The 23,077-nt window shown below is 38.9% G+C and overlaps 1 protein-coding gene across 1 annotated transcript in view; it reads right to left on the bottom strand.

Annotated features, from left to right (window-relative positions):
* ITGBL1 (integrin subunit beta like 1) overlaps positions 1 to 23,077 on the bottom strand; it is a 204,924-nt gene that overhangs the window by 19,409 nt on the left and 162,438 nt on the right. Inside the window, exon 8 of the mRNA XM_005668526.3 lies at positions 7,707 to 7,823. Within this exon, the coding sequence (XP_005668583.2) occupies positions 7,707 to 7,823 (117 nt within the window). The remainder of the gene's footprint in view (positions 1 to 7,706; positions 7,824 to 23,077) is intronic.

Genomic DNA, 23,077 nt, shown 5'->3' with positions numbered 1-23,077 from the left:
TTCAAGTAAACATTCAGACTGACAATGACACTAGTCTCCTTAGAAAGACATGGGCTCGAACAGGAACCATATCCTGGCAAGGGGCCCGTAGCCAAATTTTCCTCGCCATGGGCATTCTTACAGCAGCTCATGAGGATGCCCACTTAAGACAATGGTCTGAGGATAAACTTCTCTTCAAATAACACAGCTCAGGTGCACGGAGATGAGCTCCACATTGCACAGATGTTGAAGCTTCTCTGGCTTAGAAGGCTTATGCCCCATAGGAGCCAAAAATCTCTTCCAATGATCCCTTAAGCATAGCTTCAAGAAAACCCACAAGGGACATGCTTGTTGGCAGAATCACAGGACTCCTGGAAGCTGAAAAGCATGGCATTCCCATTAGACTTTCTTAGTTCATTCATAATCCCTCCAAATCTAGTTGAAATTTATCAGTCACAGGTCACTATTACCATGAGCAACGTTGCCTGGCAACACTGGCATCTACCATCTTCATCTGTTTCCTGGGAGCTGGAGTGAGGAATTTAACAGAGGGCAGAGTCTCTTGCAGCAAGATAAAGGGTTTTGTCGGCCTGTTGTCCATATGGTTCCCAATCCTTTCTCCAACACATGGCAGTTTTCCCCTCTTTACTGTCCACCATGTAGCCAAACACCTTCTTCTCTCGCTGTCTCCTAACATTCACACTTACCCCCCAGCCCCGCAACTGCCCAGCAATCCACACTTCACTTGGCAGCCAGAGGTATTTTTAAACAGAATGGTCATGCCATTGCCTTGTTTAAACCCCTTCCATGGTTTCCCATCAGCCTTTGAGTAAAGCCCCAAATCATTTCGGTGGTTTACAAAATCCGCCATACCTTTCTCTCTTTTGCTGTCCTATCTCCAATCATAGAAGGTTTCTCTCGGGTTCTCAAAAATCTCTTGAACATGTTACTCCCTCTTTCCCCCATATGTCTCAGCTCACTCTGTTCTCTGTGACTCCTGGGTCACAGTCACCTCTCCTCACCTGGCTAAATTCTATGCATCCTGTTACCAAATATGGTTGTCATGATGCTTAGCTGATGAATACATGACAAGCACGTATTATGCATCACATAGTTTTTACCAGATATAAAGGCATTAGCGAAGCCTTCCGTAGCCTCCAGTCTATTTCAAAATCCCCTATTACATATGTTTCCATTGAGCTAATGCTTCATCCTTTCAGGCCAGTGACCTCACTGTCCCTCCTTTGTCAATGTCTGCCCTTCAAGCTTAATTATAACGCCAACAGACTCACCACTGACTCTCTAGGGCTGGCAACCTGGGGGGGGGGGCTCAATAACTATTTATTGAATTAAAGAAGAAATAAATGATGTCTTCAGTTTCCCATGGAGAATAGGGAGGAATTTCCACATGGAAATATTTACCTCGAATTTGAAGAATATGAAGCCAGGGGGAATGATGCTAAGAAATCACCTTGACAGACACTGACCTCAAGATAAAAGAGGAAGAGCTGAGATTATGTGAGGACAGCAAACAGTAAGCAGAAAACACACTCAAAGGCCATTTCTGCAGAACGGCTAAGATTTATTGGTAAGCTCTGAAAGATGCATAAGCAAAACGACCAAGTGGTGATAAGAGAAATGAGAAAAGAAATGGGGGGAAGGTGTTTCTGAGACCCAGGCAGAAGACCACATCAAGAGGGTTGCAGAGTAGCTCCAGCGGCGCAATCGGTTAGCACGCGGTACTTATAAGAGGGTTTCAGAGTAGGCACAACTCTATGCTAAAAGGGGTCACGTGGAATGAGCACTCAACAGCACCCAGATTTGGACAACCGGGAATTATGAACAACCCCAGGGAGTCAGGCATGTGGAAGGGTGGGAGACAGAGCAAGTTTCCATGGGTTGACGGTAGACCCAGGAGAATTGCAAGCTTGCAGGTCAGAGGTAAAGGCATCAGGAAGATCAAAAATATTTAAGGGCACGCCTGCGTCTGAGGGGCAGTGCAGGCCTTCACGTGGACTAAGTATGCAACAAGAACTTGTTGATTTAATTATCATTATGTGTTATAGACATGATAGGCTATTATGAAATAAGAAGAAATGTTCTTATGATAATGGATACTTTTATTTTATTTTATTATTTATTTACTTACTTTTTTCTTTCTTTCTTTTTTTTTTTTTTTTTTTTTTTTTTTGCTTTTCAGGGCCACACCCACAGCATATGGAAGTTCTGACGCTGGGGCTCAAATCGGAGCTGCAGCTGCTGGCCTACACCACAGCCACGGCAACACAGGATCTGAGCCGGATCTGCCACCTGCACCACAGCTCACAACAATGCGAGATCCTTAACCCACTGAGCAAGGCCAAGGGTTGAACCCAAATCCTCATGGATACCATTCAGGTTTGCAACCCACTGAGCCACAAAGGGACTCCGATAATGGATGTTTTTAGACAGACTGAGAAATACAGAAATTTTGGCAACGTATGTTGCGGCTTGAGCCCTCATGGCCAGTGTCCTCTTACCGGTGCTCCTTCATGCTTGCAAATCTACGAGCAGCTTCCCTACAGAAGGTGCCCTGTTGAGTAAGAGCCACTAAAAATCCTTCTGAGATGCATGATGGTCACTTAAATTTGGTAACTCAGTGACAAGTGTGAGGACCAAGGCTGCTTTATGCAAAAAAAAAAAAAGGAAAAGAAAAGAAAAAAAAGCGAGTTCCTGCTGTGGCTCAGCAGGTTACGAACCGACTAGTATACTAGTATCCATGAGGATGCGGGATCGATCTCTGGCCTCACTCAGTGGGTTAACGATCCAGTGTTGCCACGAGCTGTGGTGCAGGTCACAGAGGTAGCTCAGATCCAGTGCTCCTGCATGGCTGTGACGTAGGCTGGTAGCTGCGGTTCCAATTTGACCCTTAGCCTGGGAACTTCCATATACCACAAGTGTGGCTCTAAAAAAGAAAAAAAAAAAAAAAAACCCAAAACAAAAACTAATAAAAAATCCAGATGGGATGAATTCATCCATGCCATCCAAAACTGTAGACCAGACAGTCACAGTTCTGAATAAACTGCTATCATGAAAGAAATTAACAAGCAAACATGGAGCTCTGGCCTATGTTCCATTGAGTTTACTGTAATCCACAGCCTAAAACTCCAGCTGAGTGGTTATGTCTGCCATTCCCTCCACATATAGATAACACCAACGGTAATATTTAACATGCACCTATGACATGCGTGCTAAGTACTTTATATGAATTAACTCATTTAATCCCAGAATAACCCTACAAGAGAGGTATATTATATAATCATCTTTTATAGATGAGAAATGGGGGTTATATCAATTGCCTCGGGTAATATTGGGAATAAGCGATGAAGCCAAGGCTGGAACCAAGAAAGCCTCATGTCTACAGTCTTAACTACCGTTCTTTATTGCCATTTATATTTCTAAATAGTGAAATGCACTTACATCAATATTTGTGAAAGGAACTTGTGAGCTCCTTATCAACTGGGATAGTACGTTATATACTTTAATACTGAAATTACTACACGTTCAAATTGGTTCATTAATGGCATGTCTCTTGTCATTTCTTTCCAGAGAAGAGCTGGTACATAAATGAAATTCAAGACTATAATAGCCAAGGCTGAAATAATTCCTTCCCTGAACCCATGCTTAGAAAACAGAGGAATTAAAATCATAGTACCTTGATTAACTGTCTTAAATCATAACTGGCAGCCAAGTGCAAAACTCATGTGGGAGATGATGCTTCCAGTGAGAACACGAAATACACTGGACCCTCATTATTTGAAGAGTCCACATTTGAGAACTTGCCTACTCACTAAAATTCACTTGTACCCCCAAAATCAATACTTGCAAAGCTTTCCAGGTCATTTGACAACAGGACAAATGGGAAAAAAAGGCGTTGCCTGAAGTTCGCATTTCCAGCCAAGGTCAAAGAAGGTCAGGCTCTGCCTTCCTGGTCCAGCTATTACACTGTATACAAGTCTCCTTTTCCTAGTATGTGTGGTGCCATGTTTTTCACATTTTTGTCCTTTCTCTTGGCGATTTCAATGTTTTAGATGCTTCCACGTACAGAGCTGAGGTGCTACCCAGTGTTCCTATGTGCAAAAAAGGCTGTGATGTGCCTTATGGAGAAAATCTGTGAGCTTCATAATCCTTGTTCAGATATGAGTTACAAGGCTGTTGGCCATGAGTTCAATGTCAACAAATCAACTACATATGACACAGGTGTTTTTGCACAGAAACACACATAAAACAAGGTGATGCACTGATCAGTTGATGAACATGCTGCCAACAGAGGCGGGAACCCAGCTAGCCCCATATTTCCCTCAGAGCAGCGTCAGTATTCACTAACTCTGTATTCACAGCGCCGTTATAGACCATAACCACCACAAGTGCCAAGACTAGATTGAATTTTGTTGAGGACTACAAAGGAAGCGTCACTGTGGATTGTAAATTATGCACAGGTTTCCTAACCAGATGTCACTTAAGATACACCTGAGCTGGTCGCTGATGGGGACCTATTCTTCCTCTTCCTCCTGGCACTATGCACCTGCAAGCAAGAGGACCGGCTATCAAACGTTCACAAGTGAATGACAAGGAATGCCCCAAACCACTCGCTGGCATGTGTACAGATGTGTGCAGAGGCCCTAGTGAAGAATTTAAGGCTGTCACCTGGGCTGCTTGGCTTAAGGAGCTCAATGAAGCAGGAGATGGTAAGTGAAGCAAAGCATTGCTACCTACAGACAATCTTTTAAAATACTGGTATTGTCCTAACCCCAAATCTCTCACGGATATTATTTAAATATCAAAGTGAAATTTAAAAACAACAACATAAAATATTTATCAAGGAAAATTCCCCAAATGCATTTCCTTTACATTCCTGAAAAGTGTTTCTGTATCTTTGGTCAATAAGTTCCTTTTAATACAATTTAAGCTATGAAATCAAATGCACAGGTGATTTCTTAGAGCTCATGTACTACTATTTAACAAAAAAGCACAAAGAGAAACCATTCAATTACACGAATCAAAGATGCTACACTTATCTGCTTACTATCTGTCCACTGCTGGCAGACACACAGGAGCAGCAGCAAAGTTCCCGCAAACCTGAAAACACAGTCATCCTCTGATAATTATGTTCTGATATCATCAATATTTGGTAAGATCAACCAGCTGAGAATTAATCTCTACATGTGTGAGCAAGGATTTTCCAAATCAGAGCCACAGCTATGCCAGGAGGATAAGGTATACTGGCGCGTCTGCAGCTCTTTCTGATCTGTTGTGCTACATCCTGTATCCAACCAGAAAGGCTGGATCGGATGGTTGGCAACAATCTAGAAGGTGTTAAAGAATGTCCAGAGAAGACAGATGACTGGCATGAGAGCCGTGGTCCTTCCACAGGTGCAGTGGTACCCAGGCAACATCATCCTTAATGTCTTGGTGACTTCCACCTGGCACCACCTGGACTTCTCTGCCCTGAAGTTCTCCCCGGTCACAGACGCCTGCTCTGACCATGTGCCTGTGAGGGATGCTGGATGTGGCCAGGAAGTTAACACCTCCTGGAAGCAATCCTCAACCAATGACTGATGATACAGGAATTGCGTGTTTTACTTGGCCTCCTAGAGTTTCATCCCCTGTACTTGGATGAAGTTTCAGTTGACCACAGCAGTAACTGGATTGACGGCCCAATTTTAACCAGCTGCTTCCCCTTCAGGCCACACTTCCTCACTCTGCTACCAGAAACTCCTTCCCCTTTCCAATAAATTACTTGCATCCAAATAATTATTTCAGATGCTTGCTTCTCACAGAGTTTCTCTATAGAGAATTCCAGTCTCTGAGTGACATTTCTTTTCTCTCTCTCTCTCTTTCTTTTTTTTAGGCCATACCCACAGCATATGGAGTTTCCCAAGCTAGGGGTTGAATCAGAGTCACTGTCACTGGTCTACACCACAGCCACAGCAGTGCCAGATCTGAGCCAAGTCTGCAACCTACACCACAGCTCATGGCAATGCCGGATCCTTAACCCACTGAGTAAAGCCAGGGATTAAACCTGAGTCCTCATGGATACTAGTCAGATTCGTTTCCATTGAGCCACGATGGGAACTCCATTACATTTCTTAATGCATATCAAATAACTGCTGTTCTGGTTTGTACATTGGGCTTGGATTAGTTTGGCTAGTGGTAGTCAGTTCCCCCTGGAGCACAGATAACTCTGGGTGATGGGCAAACCCAGAGTGTAGACAGGCAGATTTAAGAACTAGTCTAAAAAGTAGCACTTCATAAGATGCTTTCTTACTTACCTAGGAAATATTCGATCCTGTCTAACAAGTAGATATAAAGATTTGCTTTCATCTTTGATTTCCTCCCCCAGGTTGGAGAGAAAGAGAGATTCAATGGGAGAAGGGGAATTTATAATTTAATGGGTATGAAGATACAACTAGCTTGTACAATATCATGTACTTACAACAACAAAAAGGACGTTATCCATTTAGACATTTCTGATAACTACTATGAGTGAAGGGAGAATCTCAAATAAAAATAATATTGACGTAAAGTCAAAACTGTTGGATGTCACTCTGGGAAACGCTGTGGTTTAGAAAGAAGTCTGAACTGACGGTCACAGCTCCAACCCCGGGTCTGCCACTTTTCAGAGACGGGGCATTAACGCCTGATTCTCACCCTTTTTTTCCACTTGGGAAACGAGAAAAGCAGGAACAATCTCTGAGGATGGCTGGGATGGGAACTGCGAGAGAAGAAAGCACCCCGCCCCACAGTTATTAAAAAGGGCCTTTTCCCTTGGCTCACAGAGAAAGGAAGGAAGAAACTATTTTTGGTCAAATTCCAAATGGCTGGCAGCTGGTTAGAGAGAGATTAGCCAGACAGAGACACGCAGATGTCCGAGAGAGGACACAGACGGATGGCGTGGCAGCCTCCCCTCAGGTGTATGGATATCTGGGGGCTTCTTTCCCAATATCAGTGCCCGATTGCACTATGGGGATTCTTTTAAAGAGAGCATTATATTCTCTTATGGATGCCACGTCCAGTTCCTCTCTGTTGTCCTAGAAACCGGGAAGGCGTCGGAATCGGCAGGCAGTCCCTCTACAACACCCAGTCTTGCAAGACTGAAGTGGAAGAAGCCTGGCGACCCCATTCCCTCCCCTGGGCCCTGGCAGCATTCTCACCCGGGACTCTCATTTCTGCCATGTCACCTTTGTGACGGCCCTCTGTCGGCCTCATTCTTTCTTTGCACCATTTATCACTTCCCGTAAGCTCGTGTTTGGGTCTCAGAGCCACCATGGAAACGTAGCATCGATCTCTTGGGAGTGTAATTAAACTTGGCGTGTAGCCTTACTGCGTTTTTTTTGAAGGCTCTGGCAATACTGGCTTCCCCGAGAGTTTTTACCAGTAGAGTAATAACAGTCAATTTAAACTGTTCAGTTGCAGCAAACCCTTTCACTGTCTTCAGAGGATGTGGTTTGCTCTTAACCATCTTTGACCCGATAGCATAGCGTGTTCTTTCCCATACATGTACATGGACTTTAAATCAAGAATCCAAAGGTCATTACAGACCTAACTGTGTATTGCTTTTAGTTCTAATCATATACTGCTTTTGGTTTCTCTTCTTTTTAAAAAAAAAAAATTAAAAAAAAAAAGGAGAAATAAACTAAGAAAGGCAGGCTGCCTTCCGGGAGCAGAAGGCAGCGAGAACTGCTCACCTCCACAGACCACGCCATCCAAGTCTTCACAGCGGCGATTGTCACACTCACACGTCTTGCCGTAGACCCTGCTGTCGCCAGGAGGATAGCAAGTGCACCTGCCACATTCACATTTACCTGCAAACACAGAAAGAGCACACTCGTTAGGGGGCTCACGGAATCAGGAAGGCTTTTAAAAGAAACAAGCATCCCGTAGCACCCAGATCTCCTGGACCAGTTCTAGTCTGTGTCTGATAATCGCTCAGCAAAGACCTTTCTGTACTGCCCTAAGGGAAGCTGAAGGTCAAGGCCAAATGCCAAGGTCAGGAGGGGGCTGAAGTGTCATTCATGTCTTCTACTTTCCACTTTTTTTTTTTTTTTTTTTCATGTTGGTGGAGACTTTATTTATTTATTTATTTTTTATAATTTATTTTTTTCCCACTGTACAGCAAGGATCAAGTTATCCTTACATGTATACATTTTCCCCCCACCCTTTGTTCTGCTGCAGTATGAGTATCTAGACATAGTTCTCAATGCTACTCAGCAGGATCTCCTTGTAAATCTATTCCAAGTTGTGTCTGATAAGCCCAAGCTCCCGATCCCTCCCACTCCCTCCCTCTCCCATCAGGCAGCCACAAGTCTATTTTCCAAGTCCATGATTTTCTTTTCTGTGGAGATGTTCATTTGTGCTGGATATTAGATTCCAGTTATAAGTGATATCATATGGTATTTGTCTTTGTCTTTCTGACTCATTTCACTCAGTATGAGATTCTCTAGTTCCATCCATGTTGCTACAAATGGCATTATGTCATTCTTTTTTATGGCTGAGTAGTATTCCATTGTGTATATATACCACATCTTCTGAATCCAATCATCTGTTGATGGACATTTGGGTTGTTTCCATGTCCTGGCTATTGTGAATAGTGCTGCAATGAACAGGAGTACTTCCCACTTTCATTTCTGAAGACTAATTCAATTATTAAACCCTGGGTGGTCCACATTCGACTTATGATGAGAACATTTAACGTAACTGAATCAAGTTTATATATTTTGACATCATTTGGCATAAGGTGGTCATGTCAAAAATATGTTTAGTTTGAGTCTGTCACATCAGAAAAAAATGTTCATGGGTACATTTCAATCTGATATTTTAGTCATGATTCCGTGTCAATTTTTTTTTTTTGTCCCTTTTGTCTTTTCTAGGGCCACACCCACAGCCTATGGAGGTTCCCAGGCTAGGCATCGAGTCAGAGCCTACACCACAGCCACAGCAACACCAGATCCAAGCTGCATCTGCAACCTACACTGTCTGCAACACCAGATCCTTAACCCACCGAGCCAGGCCAGGGAGCGAACCCGCAACCTCATGGTTCCTGTTCAGATTCATTAACCACTGCACCACGACGGGAGCCCCTGGTGTCAATTTTTGAGTTCAGAGACCTCATTTTTACCTGGGACATGTGTCAGAGCACCTGTCCTAAATATATGTCATTCTCGATTTAAACATTTGTTTTTTTGGAGTGAGTCTGGATCACAGTTATGGGGTTTCCTAACTATTATCATTCTGACTCTTGTCATTATTTCTTGAGCTGTAACTATGCCTCAAACCCTGTAATTTCTTCAGTTCCATCATTTTGTTTTCATAATGCCACACACGGACCAGCATTATTGCTATATCATTTTACTAAATAGGAAATGGAGAATATTCAGGACAAGTTGCTTTCCCTGGTGAACCAGCTCTTCAGAGACAGATTCAAGATTTATATCCATTCCCATTAACGTTTGGGCATCTAAACATTAAGCCACACTGTATCTTAATATACTCATAATGTTGCGCCAGAAGGCTGTATGAGAAAGTACATTTCTTTTTCCTAGGAATTGGTCCTGGTTTGCCAGAAATTCAGTTGAGTATCTGAGACATCTGTTCCCCTCTGTCATTATCCCAACCATCATAATTACACACCCACTGAAATGATCATAAGATACTTCAGGGCTGACCCTGCAATGTTGTTAGTCATTCTGTTGCTGCATTGGTATCTCGTTAAAAGAAAGTCGGAGCTGGGATATGATGGAAGAAGGATAAATTAGTATTTAGAAGCATATACTTTCAGAGCTGTAATTAAAGATAATCTAATGCAGTGATTCATAATCTTCTCTGGCACAAGTGCCAGGGTCACAATCCCCTTGAGAATGTGGTGAAAGAGATGGCACCAGATCGTGCTGTTCTGGCTGCCCTGCAACCTGGCTCTCTTTCTCCTCGGAGGCCGTGCCAAGTTCAGCAGGAGACAGAGGCCCTGTCTTCCCCCAGTGATGTCCCCTCTTCCCCTGGACTGGCAGACCGAGCACTGACACACCAGACACTCTCGGCCAGGGCTGGCATTCCTGAGGGGGAAAGCAGGGCACAGGGTCTGGCAGAGCAGCCAGTACAACAGCCCAGCAGTGAGTGTCCAGGCCAGTGGGGCTCGGCTCACAGAGGCTGGGGTTCACAAGCGGTGGCAGCAGAGGCCTGTTCTTGGCAGTGCCTTGCTTCCCTGGGGCGCTGCATGAGCTGATTGTCTAAGCTGGCACTCTGAGCCTCAACTCTTCTAATACAATGCTTCTTCGTCCCAGTTAATGAAGTTGGTTTCTGTTGTTGGCAAGCAAGAATGCTAACTGGTAGACCCAGATCTCTCTCTGGAAAAATGTACCAGCATACATTTCTATTTTTGTAGAATGTTATAGCAGGATCCGTGACTTTCTGCAAGTTATTTAATTTAAGGAAACTCACGTATGCTGAGGCTACACCATTTGCCTAAGACCAGCAAAGCAGGCATTAGCAAACTTGGTGATGGCACACAGATTTTCCGAGCCCCGGTTATCCCCTGGTGTCCATCAACACGCTGGCCCTCTCACAGGCAGATGTGTGAATGACAACAATAATCTGGAGTGTGGGAGTTCTTCCTGTGGCTCAGCGGTAACGAACCTGACTTGTATCCATGAGGATGCAGGTTCGATCCCTGGCCTCGCTCAGTGGGTTAAGGATCCAGCATTGCTGTGAACTGTGGTGTAAGCTGCAGATGTGTCTCGGATCTGGCATTGTTGTATGTGTGGTGTAGGCTGGCAGCTGTAGCTCTGATTCGACCCCTCACCTGGGAATCTCCATATGCCGCAGGTGCAGCCCTAAAAAGAAAAAAAAAAAAAAATCCCAGTGGGGAGAAAGGCAAACTGTAGGACCATCAGCAGTGTGTCTGGGTATGGTTAACTAGACTAATGGTGGACTAATGCGGGAAACATCAACCACCTCATTCCTGAGTTACCAAGACAACATCAATTTTTAATTTTGAAGACATATGTATTTATGTGATCATTTTATTAACAGTCTGAGGCATACAGAAAGTTTCCTGAAAAGGTATTATTGGTTTCTTTGAAAAGGATGACCCAACCGTTGGCATATGTGTTTAAATATCTACAGTTCACCTGCTATGCACTCTACCGCTTTCTCTCTAAAACTCAACCTAGTATCCAACGGCCAGTTCAAATCTAATCTCCTCTTTAAAACCTTCCTTGGGAGTTCCTGTTGTGGCTCAGTGGGTTAAAAACTCACCAACTAGTACCCATGGGGATGCGGGTTCAATCCCTGGCCTCGATCAGTGGGTTAAGGATCCAGCATTGCCACAAGCTTCGGTGTAGGTGGCAGATGCAGCTCAGATCCAGCATTGCTGTTGCTGTAATTGTGGTGGAGGCTGGCAGCTGCAGCTCTGATTGGACCCCAAGCCTGGGAATCTCCATATCCCACAGGTGGGCCCCTAAAAAACAACTTCCTTGCTATCCCTGCTTGGTCAGCTGGCAGAATCGCTCCCTCCCTCTGATCCCACGGTACTTTGCTCACACCATTAGTAGATCACTGAATGCAAACTTTAATACTAGATAAATACACGCCTGAACATTATCTTAAGTAGCAGACTCTTTAAGGTCCAGGCTGATTTGTATCCTATTGGCAGCCAACGAAGTTCTCCACTGAGGTAGCAGGAAACACTGACATAAAGATTTATTGTCTTTTTAAATTTTTTAATTTTTATTTTTGCCCTTTTTTTGTCTTTTTAGGGCCACACCTGTGGCATATGGCTGTTCCCAGGCTAGGGGTCTAATCGGAGCTACAGCTGCCAGCTTATGCCAGAGCCACCACAATGCCAGATCTGAGCCACGTCTTCGGCCTACATGACAGCTCACGGCAACGCCAGATCCTTAACCCAATGAGCAAGGCCAGGGATCGAACCTGCAACCTCGTGGTTCCTAGTTGGATTCGTTTCCACTGCGTCACGAGGTGAACTCCTATTGTCTTTTTTTTAAAATAAGAAACTGAGTCTCATCTCTTTCCTTTATTTACTAAATGATTTTATTATTTCAATAATTAGTTTAGTGTTATGGAGATGTAACTGTGGCTTCTCACATGATTATCAAATTAAATTCTCATAAGTAGGAATGAAGGATAATGGAAGTTTGCATGTCTACAACTAGAAAGTGTTATATTACATAACAAATTGAGAGGAAAATCTAAAGAAAGATATATTCAATCCAAATAAACCAAGTAATTTTTAAAAAGACCACCCAGGAACAAGTGAAAAGAATAGAAATAACTCTGAAAAGAAATTAATTTAGTCAACATCATTGATATCATCCACCGAAATGTAACTGAAATTTACTCTACACTGAGTCTGCCTACTCCTGTTAAATGCTAACAAATAATCCTTAAGGACAGACAAAAAAATTACTCCAATGATATAATTTTATAAGGGATGAGCGGTATGAATTATATTTTAAGGCTATTATACCCTAGCAAGGAAGAGTAATGAAATAAGGCAGATATCTAGAAGTTCTGATTAAAACAGATTTTACTAAAACATTTCAGATCTGACACTTCTATACAGTACAGAGAAACTCTAAGTCAGAACACTGACCAAAAAAGCAGTTTATAGCTCTATGCACAACTACTCATTTTAAATAACATTCACTTAATTTAAACATCTAAAATTTAAATTGAAACTTACAGTCATAAAGACAGCTAAACATCTTCTTCCAAAGATGTATATATGTCTGCCTTAGAATACACTTTTCCAGAAGCACTAGATTAAAATTTCACATGATGCATATACTCCAAAATACTTCTTATATGAAATTTAACAAATACTGATTAAGAATCTATTTTGTGTGAAGCACTTAATTATACATAGAAATAAAATGCTAAATAAAAGATATGTAAATCTATTATTTCGGCAATTCCATATAGCTTATTTCATTTCACTAAGTATTATCTCCAAATAAAAATATTGGACAATGTTTCTTTCTTTTTTCTTTTTCTTTTTTTTTTTTTTTGTCTTTTGTCTTTTTTAGGGCTGCAACTGCAGCATATGGAGGTTCCCAGGCTAGGGGTCTAATCAGAGCTATAGCCGCTGGCCTACGCCAGAGCCACAGCAACGCCAGATCCAAGCCGCGTCTGTGACCTACACCACAGCTCACGGCAATGCCGGATCCTTAACCCACTGAGAGAGGCCAGGGATAGAACCCACAACCTCATGGTTCCTAGTTGGATTCGTTTCTGCTGCACCATGACAGGAACTCCAGAGAATATTCCTAAATATTAATGTTTTCAGCAACATTACCAATGCTTTTCATAATAAAAATTTGTTATGAATATGAAACTGAAAGGTCAAAAATTATTATTTTAATGGAAAATTCATATAGTCAGTAAACATGTGAAAAGATGTTTCACTCTTAATCATATGGGAAATGCAAACTAAAACATAATGGTATCCTATTCCAAACCAATAAGATTAAAAAACATTTAAGAGCTGATATCTAGAAGTTCATAACAACAACAACCATTTTGGCAATGGTTTGGAAATATAAGGCATATTTTTTATAGCTGGCAGAAGTATAAATTGGTAGAATATTTTGGAAGACTGTTCAGCATTATCTAGTAAAGTCAAAATGCATGATCTGTGAAACAACAACTCAATTCTTAGTTATAATCCCTGGAGGAAAGTGTACACATTTGTACCAGGAGATGTTCCAGAATAATCATAGTAACACAATTTCTAACAGTCTCAAAGGAGAAATGTCCTAAATTTTCAAAAATAATAGAATAGATAAATGTCAGTTAAACACGTCAGTGGAACACTGCATAACAATTAAAATGAAGGAAGCACCACCACTTGCCATATCACACTTGAATCTTCCAAATATAATGTAGAGACAGCTAGGAAGGTTTGGGAAAAGATGGTGGAGGAGGAAGATCCTGGGCTTGCCTCCTCCCATGGACATACCCAAGTTATAACTACATTTACAAAAACTATCTCTGAGAACAACGTGGACACCAACAAAAAAGATGTTTCCCAAGTAAAGATAAAAAGAAAAATACACATTGAGATTAGGAGGAGGGATGGAGATACAGTCCAGCTGGGACCACAGGTGGGTGGGACAGTAGAGCTTCAGAGTTCCTCCCTGAAGAGTGAGGGCTTTGAACTCCAGACTAGGCTCCCCGGCTGGGCAGACCAGTACCACAAAGATAAGCCCCCATCATGTCTGGTTTGGATACCCGTGAGGCTTATACCAAGAGGTGGAGGGCTGTAAGAAACCAAGAATCTGCTCCTCGAGGGTGCCTGCAAACTCACTCACACCACATCTCAGGAGAGAGGCAGTGGTTTGAAAAGTGCTTGGGTCATACAAGAAGGAGATTTATTGACTAATTTTAGGGTGCATGCCTGGGGTCAGGGATCTTTTTCTGTGTATGGAGGAGTTGGTGGGTATCAGTAATTGGTTTTCGTATTAATAGATATTAAGGGATTAATTGACAGTAATACAATAAGAGTTGGGGACTATAAAACCCCACTTACAACAGCACCTATATCATCCAGACAGAAAATTAATAAGGAAACAGTGGACTTAAAGGATACGTTATACCAGGGCACTTAATAGATATATACAGAAGATTCCACCTCAAACAGCAGGATACACAAATTTTTCTAGTACACATGGAACTAGAGTAGATCACATGTTAGGCCACAAAACAAGTTTCAATAAATTTAAGACAAGTGAAACCATACCAAACATCTTTTCTAACCACAGGTGTGAAACCAGAAATCATCCTTCACTTATGACTTTTTGGATTCTGTGCACAAGATGCTGCAAGGTTTATACAAACAAAATACTATTATTTTAATACTAAAGTAGGAGAAAATAGGACTTTCATTCTACAGATAAGGAAACATTATACCACTAAATTATAAGATGAAATAAAGGAGTACCTTTATAAAAGGTAGATTGTCTCATTTACAGTTTAGAAACTGAAAGATCAAAACTTCAGTAATTTCACTAGCTTTCATTCTTATTGGATGCACAGCTGTGTTAGAAATAATCATTTAACAATTTTACAAAATCAGAGACAGTTAAAGATGGAAAAATCATAAAGGATAATAAAGTCCAACTAGCCCCACACTGTACAGATGAGGAAAACGTATCTCTGAGAGGAGATAACATGTGACTTGCACAAGATAAGACAAGGGATCCACTGGTTGTCTCTCAAGGTCACAGGTGAGCAAGGGGTTGGAAAGGTTATCTCTTATTCCTTAAGCATGTTGATAGCTGTCATTGCCTGGCACATCTATTGTGAAATGTTATTCTTTGGGATATTAAGTTAAACACTGTTGCAGGATGGGAATAATAATACTAATATTGATCAAATTGGACATATTGTACAGACTAAGTGTTATCATGCATACCAAGCACATAGGACAGGAACTGACACATAGTAAGTGCTCAATAAATAACAGATTATATTATATATATTATAATAAAAAACATATTGAGAGGCTTACATTTCAATAACTCATACAAAATCCATTCCATTCCTTTCTCATTCTATTTCTCTAAAAACCTGTATTTCCTGATCCAGCATGAGATTATTTAAGAAGAGCCCATATCATCAAATGCACCTGCCATCCTGGTAACAGCAGGCACACTCTCTAAACTTCATTTTCTTCCACTTTTTAAAACGGTAAAAACCACACTTGCAGTACATGTTCAATAGTTGGAGAGTAATTAGAGGCTCGCATAAAACAGAAAAGAGATTAGCACTTTACTCACACAGTCCTCCTTTGCCTAAAATAATAGTTTACCATAGCAACCTGATTGCACTAGAAAAAGCTCCTGCCAAATGCATCCTAAGTTCCCTTGAAATTTCTATGAGAAGGAATTAAACACTTGAGCACTATAATATTCTGTACCATTTCATCTAAGTACAAATATTTTTTGTGTGTGTGAGAATAAAGTAATCTTCCATCAGACATTTGAAAGTGAAGAGGTACCTTTCACCTTCCATTTCCAGAGGAGGAGTGAGACGTCTCATAATTCAAGCCACACTGACATTACATTTTCTAGCTCCGGGAGAGTCGCTTGTGACTTTTTGAAACATAGATAAATGTCCATCCTTCTGTTTGTGTTTTCTTAGTAAGCGAGGATTAAAGTTATCCATCACAAACCTTGGTGAGGAAATAGGACATTTAAGCAAATGTTGTACGGATATAATTTTCTGTTGTTTGCCCTTAAGTGTCTAAAATTGACACTGGGATAAGAGAGCAGCAGGCTTTGCTTTTCTCTAAAGGTTCCAAGGTATCCATCAGAACATCACAGAGGACTCTATCAGACCTTGAAATAAGAATATCTCCTTATTTCAACCTTAAGATTACTTTCTAAAACCATGAATGAAAATGACTCAAGATTCATTTATTTCAAACAGAAATTTCATGAATTAGGGAGCAATATCACACGCATTTACCAATATAACTCAGAAACTAAGCAACAGACCCAAGGTTAAAAAAAATCAGAGAATGGCTGAGGTTGGAAAGGTGGAATTTAATTTAATTTAATTTGATTTGATTTAATTCATCAATGTGGTCCATCTTGAACAAACCAATCTAAATCAGAATAAGAATCTCCGTCTTCCTAGATGGTAAACCCACCGATCGGACAGTGGAAGTACCTTGCTTCAGAAAAAAGGTTTTCAGATTCTGAAAACAAAAATCATATCACATTCAGGCCTATGGTTGGTATTGAATTAATGATTCCACTAAGGTCATAAATAAATATCATGCAACTATAATTTAGCATGAAACAATCTATGGATAAATGCCAAAGGACAGACACTGGCCACAAATGCTACTGACGAATGAAAGAGAGCCCTGTGGTGGAAAGAACCAAGAAAGGATTCTAAAGAAGATTCTTGAAGATAAACTATATTTGGGCAACAAGGGATAATGTGGAATCAGGCCCTGGTCACTTTTGAATTGCTGCTTGGTTTTGTCACTTTAAAAAATTTCAAAGGTGTGACTGAATATACGACTTCCTTAATACACATTCAGGAGTGCTAATTAAATTAATTTGAAATGAGTGTGGACTTTCTTCCCAGCAATAATTGGAAAATTTATTTTATGAATTGAGCAATGAAATCCACTTAACAATTAATGTCAGAAAAAGGATGTATATACACACACACACATATATATATACACACACACACACACGACTGGGTCACTTTGCTGCACAGCAGAAATTGACAGAACATTGTAAATAAATTATCATAAAAATATGCCCTTTCTCAACTTAAAAAATAAATAAATACATTTTTATCAAAAGCTAATCTTTTAAAATTAGGAAAAAATATATTATAAAACAATATTTTCTACTGATAACTAACTTTTATGATTGTTCTCCAATATTGATTTCCCCCAATTATAGAACATTAGAACACAGTATATCTATATACATACATATATATAAGAATTTACATACATGAAAACATATATGTATATGTACCATTAAATTTTATGCTATCATAACCTTTGTGAGCAACTGATCCTCAAAATGGTTCACATAAGAAAAAGTCCGTACTATTCTTCTTCTTATTATTTTTTTTTGTCTTTTTGTCTTTTCCAGGGCTGCACCCACGGCATATAGAGGTTCCCAGGCTAGGGGTCGAATCAGAGCTGTAGCCGCCAGCCTATGCCACAGCCATAGCGATGTGGGATCTGAGCCAGGCCTGAGACCTACACCACAGCTCACGGCAACACCAGGTCCCCAACCCACTGAGTGAGGCCAGGGATCGAACCCACAACCTCATGGTTCCTAGTTGGATTTGTTAACCACTGCGCCACAACGGGAACTCCCAAGTCTATACTATTCTTAAGTCTTCTAAGGTCAAAGTAATTCAAAATAAAAATATTTTCAAGTTTTAAAATATATAAATAAAATTATAAACATAATTTATCTATGCAGTTAAATTAAAAAAAAGTATAAATAATTATGTATACACTTAGCCACACATTTTACATGTTTTGGAAAACATCTTTTAATACCATGTTCAGGATTTAAGACAATTTTTACAATATTGTCAAATATATGCAGAGCCTGGGAATTATGCAGCCAAAAATTTCAGCAATTCAATAAACTTAAAATTTAAGTATATAGTCAACTTACCACTTTACAGCATAGTTAACTTAATAAGGATTAATAGATAAGAGTTGCAGGAAATTGGAATTTAATATACTGTAATAAATAACATTATACACATCAGAGTAGTCCATAATGGAACATACTGCCATGGTAGGGAGTAAGCTTCCATTACTGAAAGAACGGAAGCCAAGAAGGTAGTCTTTGATAAGAGTTAATATTTTGTGCTCTGGATTCCAAAAGACCTAGATAGAATTTAATATCTAACATTTATATGCTCTATATTTTTAGAAAATAACTAACCCTTTCTATTTAAACATTTTCAAAATTGGGAATACCCAATAAGTAGCTTTAATGCAACCAAAAGAGAAATATATTTTTCAAGTATTACTGTTTGGATTTCCTAAGTACCACTGTGATACTTGTTTGTGGCACAGTGTTTAAACATTTTTTTAAAATAAGTTATAACTTAAAGAGTAAAAGGCTTCCACAAATGGAACCATAAGTATTATAATTTTATATAACTGGAAGTAATATACCATTTTTTCATAGCTAATATGTTTCTCCCTTAGTATGAATGTCCACTTTCTTTTTTGCTCTGTCAACAATATATTTCAGATAACTTATGGTTTCTATACTGTGTAATGCTACTTCTTTAAAAAGTATTTTATTCGGACATTATTTTTCAACAAGCTTCTATTGCACCTGAAAGGCCTATCTCCATTTTGTCTCTAGCCTCAGAAATAACTTTTGACCAGCAAAAAGTCAATATATAAGTCAAAGCCTCCTACAGCAGCCTGGATTTAAGTGGCCAAGATCTAGAGATAAAAGAAACCATAGGGAAGTGAGTTCTACTAATATGCAAATTACCTCCATGAATTTTTCAACACTCTTTAGGACAAGAGGATGAGACATTAAGCAAAAACCAACACCTAAAAGATGAATAAACTAAACAGAGTTTTGTTTTTTTCGTCTGGCTGAAAAGACAGTACTTGGAACTCAAGCACCTTTGTGAAGGAGGGCATTGATAGACATCACATCAACATCCCAGGTTTTCACTTTAGTAACCATTTTAATGCCTAATTGGATTGAGGTTATCTGCCTTTGTATATACATCTGCCAGGAAAAAAAAGTAAATTATCTCTTCAAGGAAGATAGCATCATTCACAAAATTCTACTATTTTATTAAATAGTATTTGTACTTAATTTAAAAAAACAGGTCTATCAAGTAACAGGACAGAATGACTAAAAATGAAAGAAAAAATACAGACAATACAAAGAGAAGCAAAAATGATACAGGTGACCAAATTGGAATTGTCAATAATGGACTTTAAAATAATTGTGATTAATATATTTTAAAAACTGTATTACCAAGTGGAAAAATTAGAGAATTATCCATAAAAAATGAAATGGAAATCCTGAATTTAAAAAAATAGTTACTGAAATTAAAAATTGAATAAAGAGGGTCAGTGGCAAATCAGACACAGGGGAAGAGAGGATTAGTAAACTGGAGGATAGGTCAGTAGAAAATATCCAGACTGAAGCACAGAAAACAAAAAGAATGAGCAAAAAAAAAAAAAAAAAAAGCCTAAAAGACACATTGGATATGAAATAATTTCCCAAGCATCTAATTGGGTACTCAGAAAAAAAAAAGAACTAGGCAGAAGGACTATTTTAAGAGATAGGAGACAAGACACTTCCAATAGTGCTATAATGGACTGAATTGTGTACCCCCCAAATTTATATATTGACATCTAGTCTCCAGTACCAAAGAATGTGACTATATTTGGAGATAGGAGCTTTAAAGAGGTAATTAAGGTTAAACGAAGTCATTAGAATGGGCCCCAATCCTAGTGATTTTATAAGAATAGAAGATTAGACACAGACACACAGAAGGGAGACCAAGTGAAGACACAAAGAGAAGATGGCTGTTTACAAGCCAAGGAGAGAGATCTTCAGAAGAAATTCAGGTTACCAACACTTTGACCTTGGACTTCTGGCCTCCAGGCCCAGAGGAAATACATTTCCACTGTTTAAGCCATCCATTGGCTGGGACTTTGTTATGGCAGCCTTAGCAAACTAATATCAGGAGAATAAATAAAAAGAAACCACACAGCATAGCTGACACACAGTATAGTCAATTGATGAAAGACAAAGAGGAAAACTTAAAAGTAGTCAGAGATAAAAAGATGCATTATCTTCAAAGAAAAAAAAAAAAAAGAAGACTGACAACAGAATTACCAAAATAAATGCTTAAACCAGATGGCAACAGAATGACATCTTTAAAATCCTGAAAGAAACCACCAAATTAGAATTCTATGCCTAACAAAAACATCTTTCCAATTTGATGACAAAATGAGAACGTTTCCAGACAAACTAAGTTGTGACTAGAAGTGCCTTATGAGAATAAATATTAAAGAAAAACTTTTCACACAAAAGGAAAATGTTCCATCCAAAACATGAACACGAAAATAAAGAAGTGAAAAACGAGTAAATGTAGGGTAAATCTAAATTTTAAAAAGTCTATAGAATTAAAACAATGTTGTATAAAGGTCAAACTCAGTCTAGAATTTAAATTGCATGATGCTAGCATAACTTTGACAATAAAATCAGACAAGGACATTACAAGAAAAAGATGGCAAAAACGACTATCTCTCACGAACTTTGAATCAAACAATTTCCAAAAAGAATCATATCCAAATAAATTTAGTCCAGGATTAGAGGGTTGGTTTGACATTTAAAAATCCATCAAAATATTTCCTCACACTCACTAAAAAACATATGATCATCTAAACAGATGCACACTGTGTAGTTAAAAATATTCAAAACTCCATCATGAGAAAAAAAATAATAGAAAGTAACTTTCCTTATTTTGGAGAAGGTAACTTAAAATAATCTCCAGGAAACTTCACATTTAAAAGAAAAATATTGAAAACACTTTCCCTAATTAGTTCCAAATTAAATTATATTTTTATAAAGCAGAAACAAAAATTTTAAACAAGAAATTTTTAAAGACATAATTTTGATAACATAAAACATACAATATAAATAGTCATGAAAAATGTCAAGACCTCTGTACAGAATACTGTAAATTATTAAATTAAATTAAAGAACATATAAATAGAAGGAAGGGCATACAATGCTTACAAATCATAACCTTAATACTGTTAATTCTCAATTGATTTATAAGTGTAATGTATCTCTTGGTTTTTAGGTACCATTAATGGTATGAAAATACAGAGAGACAAAAATAGCCAAAACAATGGTGTAAAAGAAAAGTGGAAGAAGAAATTACCATACCAGATTTTAAGATATAGCATTTAAGAGAATATTACTAATAAAATATCAGATAGACAAATGGGACAGAATTAGAACACTGGAAAAAGACACAAGTGATACAAGGCCACTTGATTTATGATAGAGGTAATATCACAATATAGCAGAGAAATATCCAATAAACGGTTCTATCTAGACTTGACTAGTCACTTTTGCTCTTCACAGATTGTTACCTTCATATATTGTTATGATAAGCTATTGATCTCTAAAGTGTCTCAGATGTAATCACAGAATTTGATTCATAAGTCACCAATTGTAGCTACCAGTCTTATTTTCTAGTTAAATATTCCAAATATGTCTGCTCAAGTTGTATATAACTCATTAGACTCTTTTGGTAGTTACCATGCAATTTTTTTCTCAGACTGTTAATTTGCAACGCAAATAGAAAGATCATACTAGTTTATATAATACATTTAAATATTAAAATGATTGCCTTTCAACACAAATTGAAAGCCAATTGCTTGTGGTTCCCTTCAAATCAATTTACTTTCTAGAGAAACTAAGATAGACCAGCACATCCTACCATTGGCTATAACGTAAATGTAGTTAAGTACAGAAACATGATTCCAAATAATGGAATTTACTAGAGCCATATGTGATCCACATCTATGGAAATACAGATATATTCTCAAGTTATAGCGTAATGAATGTTGCCTGTAAAGGCAAAAGAGAGTAGCTGAAAGTCATGGAAACAGTTGAGACTCTGCGAAGACATATGAGAAAAAAATGCCTGACCTTTTTCACTGTTTCAAGATAATTAAATACCTAGTCATAGGAGAGACGACAGAGACTTCATGGCTAATCTTAATTACCTAGAAAAACTGAATGACGACCAAGTATGTGAGGGTGCTCTATGTTCCCTGGACACCACCAGGCGAGAAAATACATTTCATTTTGTAAGCATATCAGAGGGTAATGCAGAGATGGAGGAAGAAAGAGAAATATGCTTCCAATTAAGAGAAAGGAAAAGAAGGAGGGTATTGAAAGAGAAAGAACCGTCAAATACATCTGACTATCTGCTTATTATTATCTGATTTTGGGCAATGGAAAAAATGTCAGAAAATAAAGGTATTTGAAATATAGGTCCTTTATGCATGCCTTCCCATCTCCCTAATTATAGGAAAGTGTAGGATAAATAGTGTTTTGTTTGAAATAAAACCTGATCTTACTTTGGGTCCCTTCCTATTATGAGTTAAACTGTGCTTATGTGTTTTTCTTATTCAAATCTTCAATAAAATCAAAGAAATGAACACAAAGTAATAAAAACAAAACAAAACAAAATCACATGTAATTGCTAATTGTCAAAAACATTTATGCCATTGTTTTGAAAAGCAGTGTCTTCTTTGAAGTAACAGGAAATTGGCAGTATCAGCTCCGCAGTGAAATAACTTCTGCTTTCATCTGCTTTATCCAAAGAAACAGGTTTTCAATCAGTCTTAGCAATAACAGTTAACATTGCTACTGCAAAAGTTATTCAGTGAATGAAATGAGGTAATAAAAGAAAACAAAGAAAGGCTAAGAGATTAGATGCTTTAAATAATGATAAACTTTACATCACACAAAAAACTGGAGAA

Source organism: Sus scrofa, chromosome 11, assembly GCF_000003025.6.
Source record: "Sus scrofa isolate TJ Tabasco breed Duroc chromosome 11, Sscrofa11.1, whole genome shotgun sequence".
Taxonomy (NCBI): domain Eukaryota; kingdom Metazoa; phylum Chordata; class Mammalia; order Artiodactyla; family Suidae; genus Sus; species Sus scrofa.
Note: the sequence above shows the minus strand (reverse complement) of the source record. Positions and strands in the feature narration are given on the sequence as shown.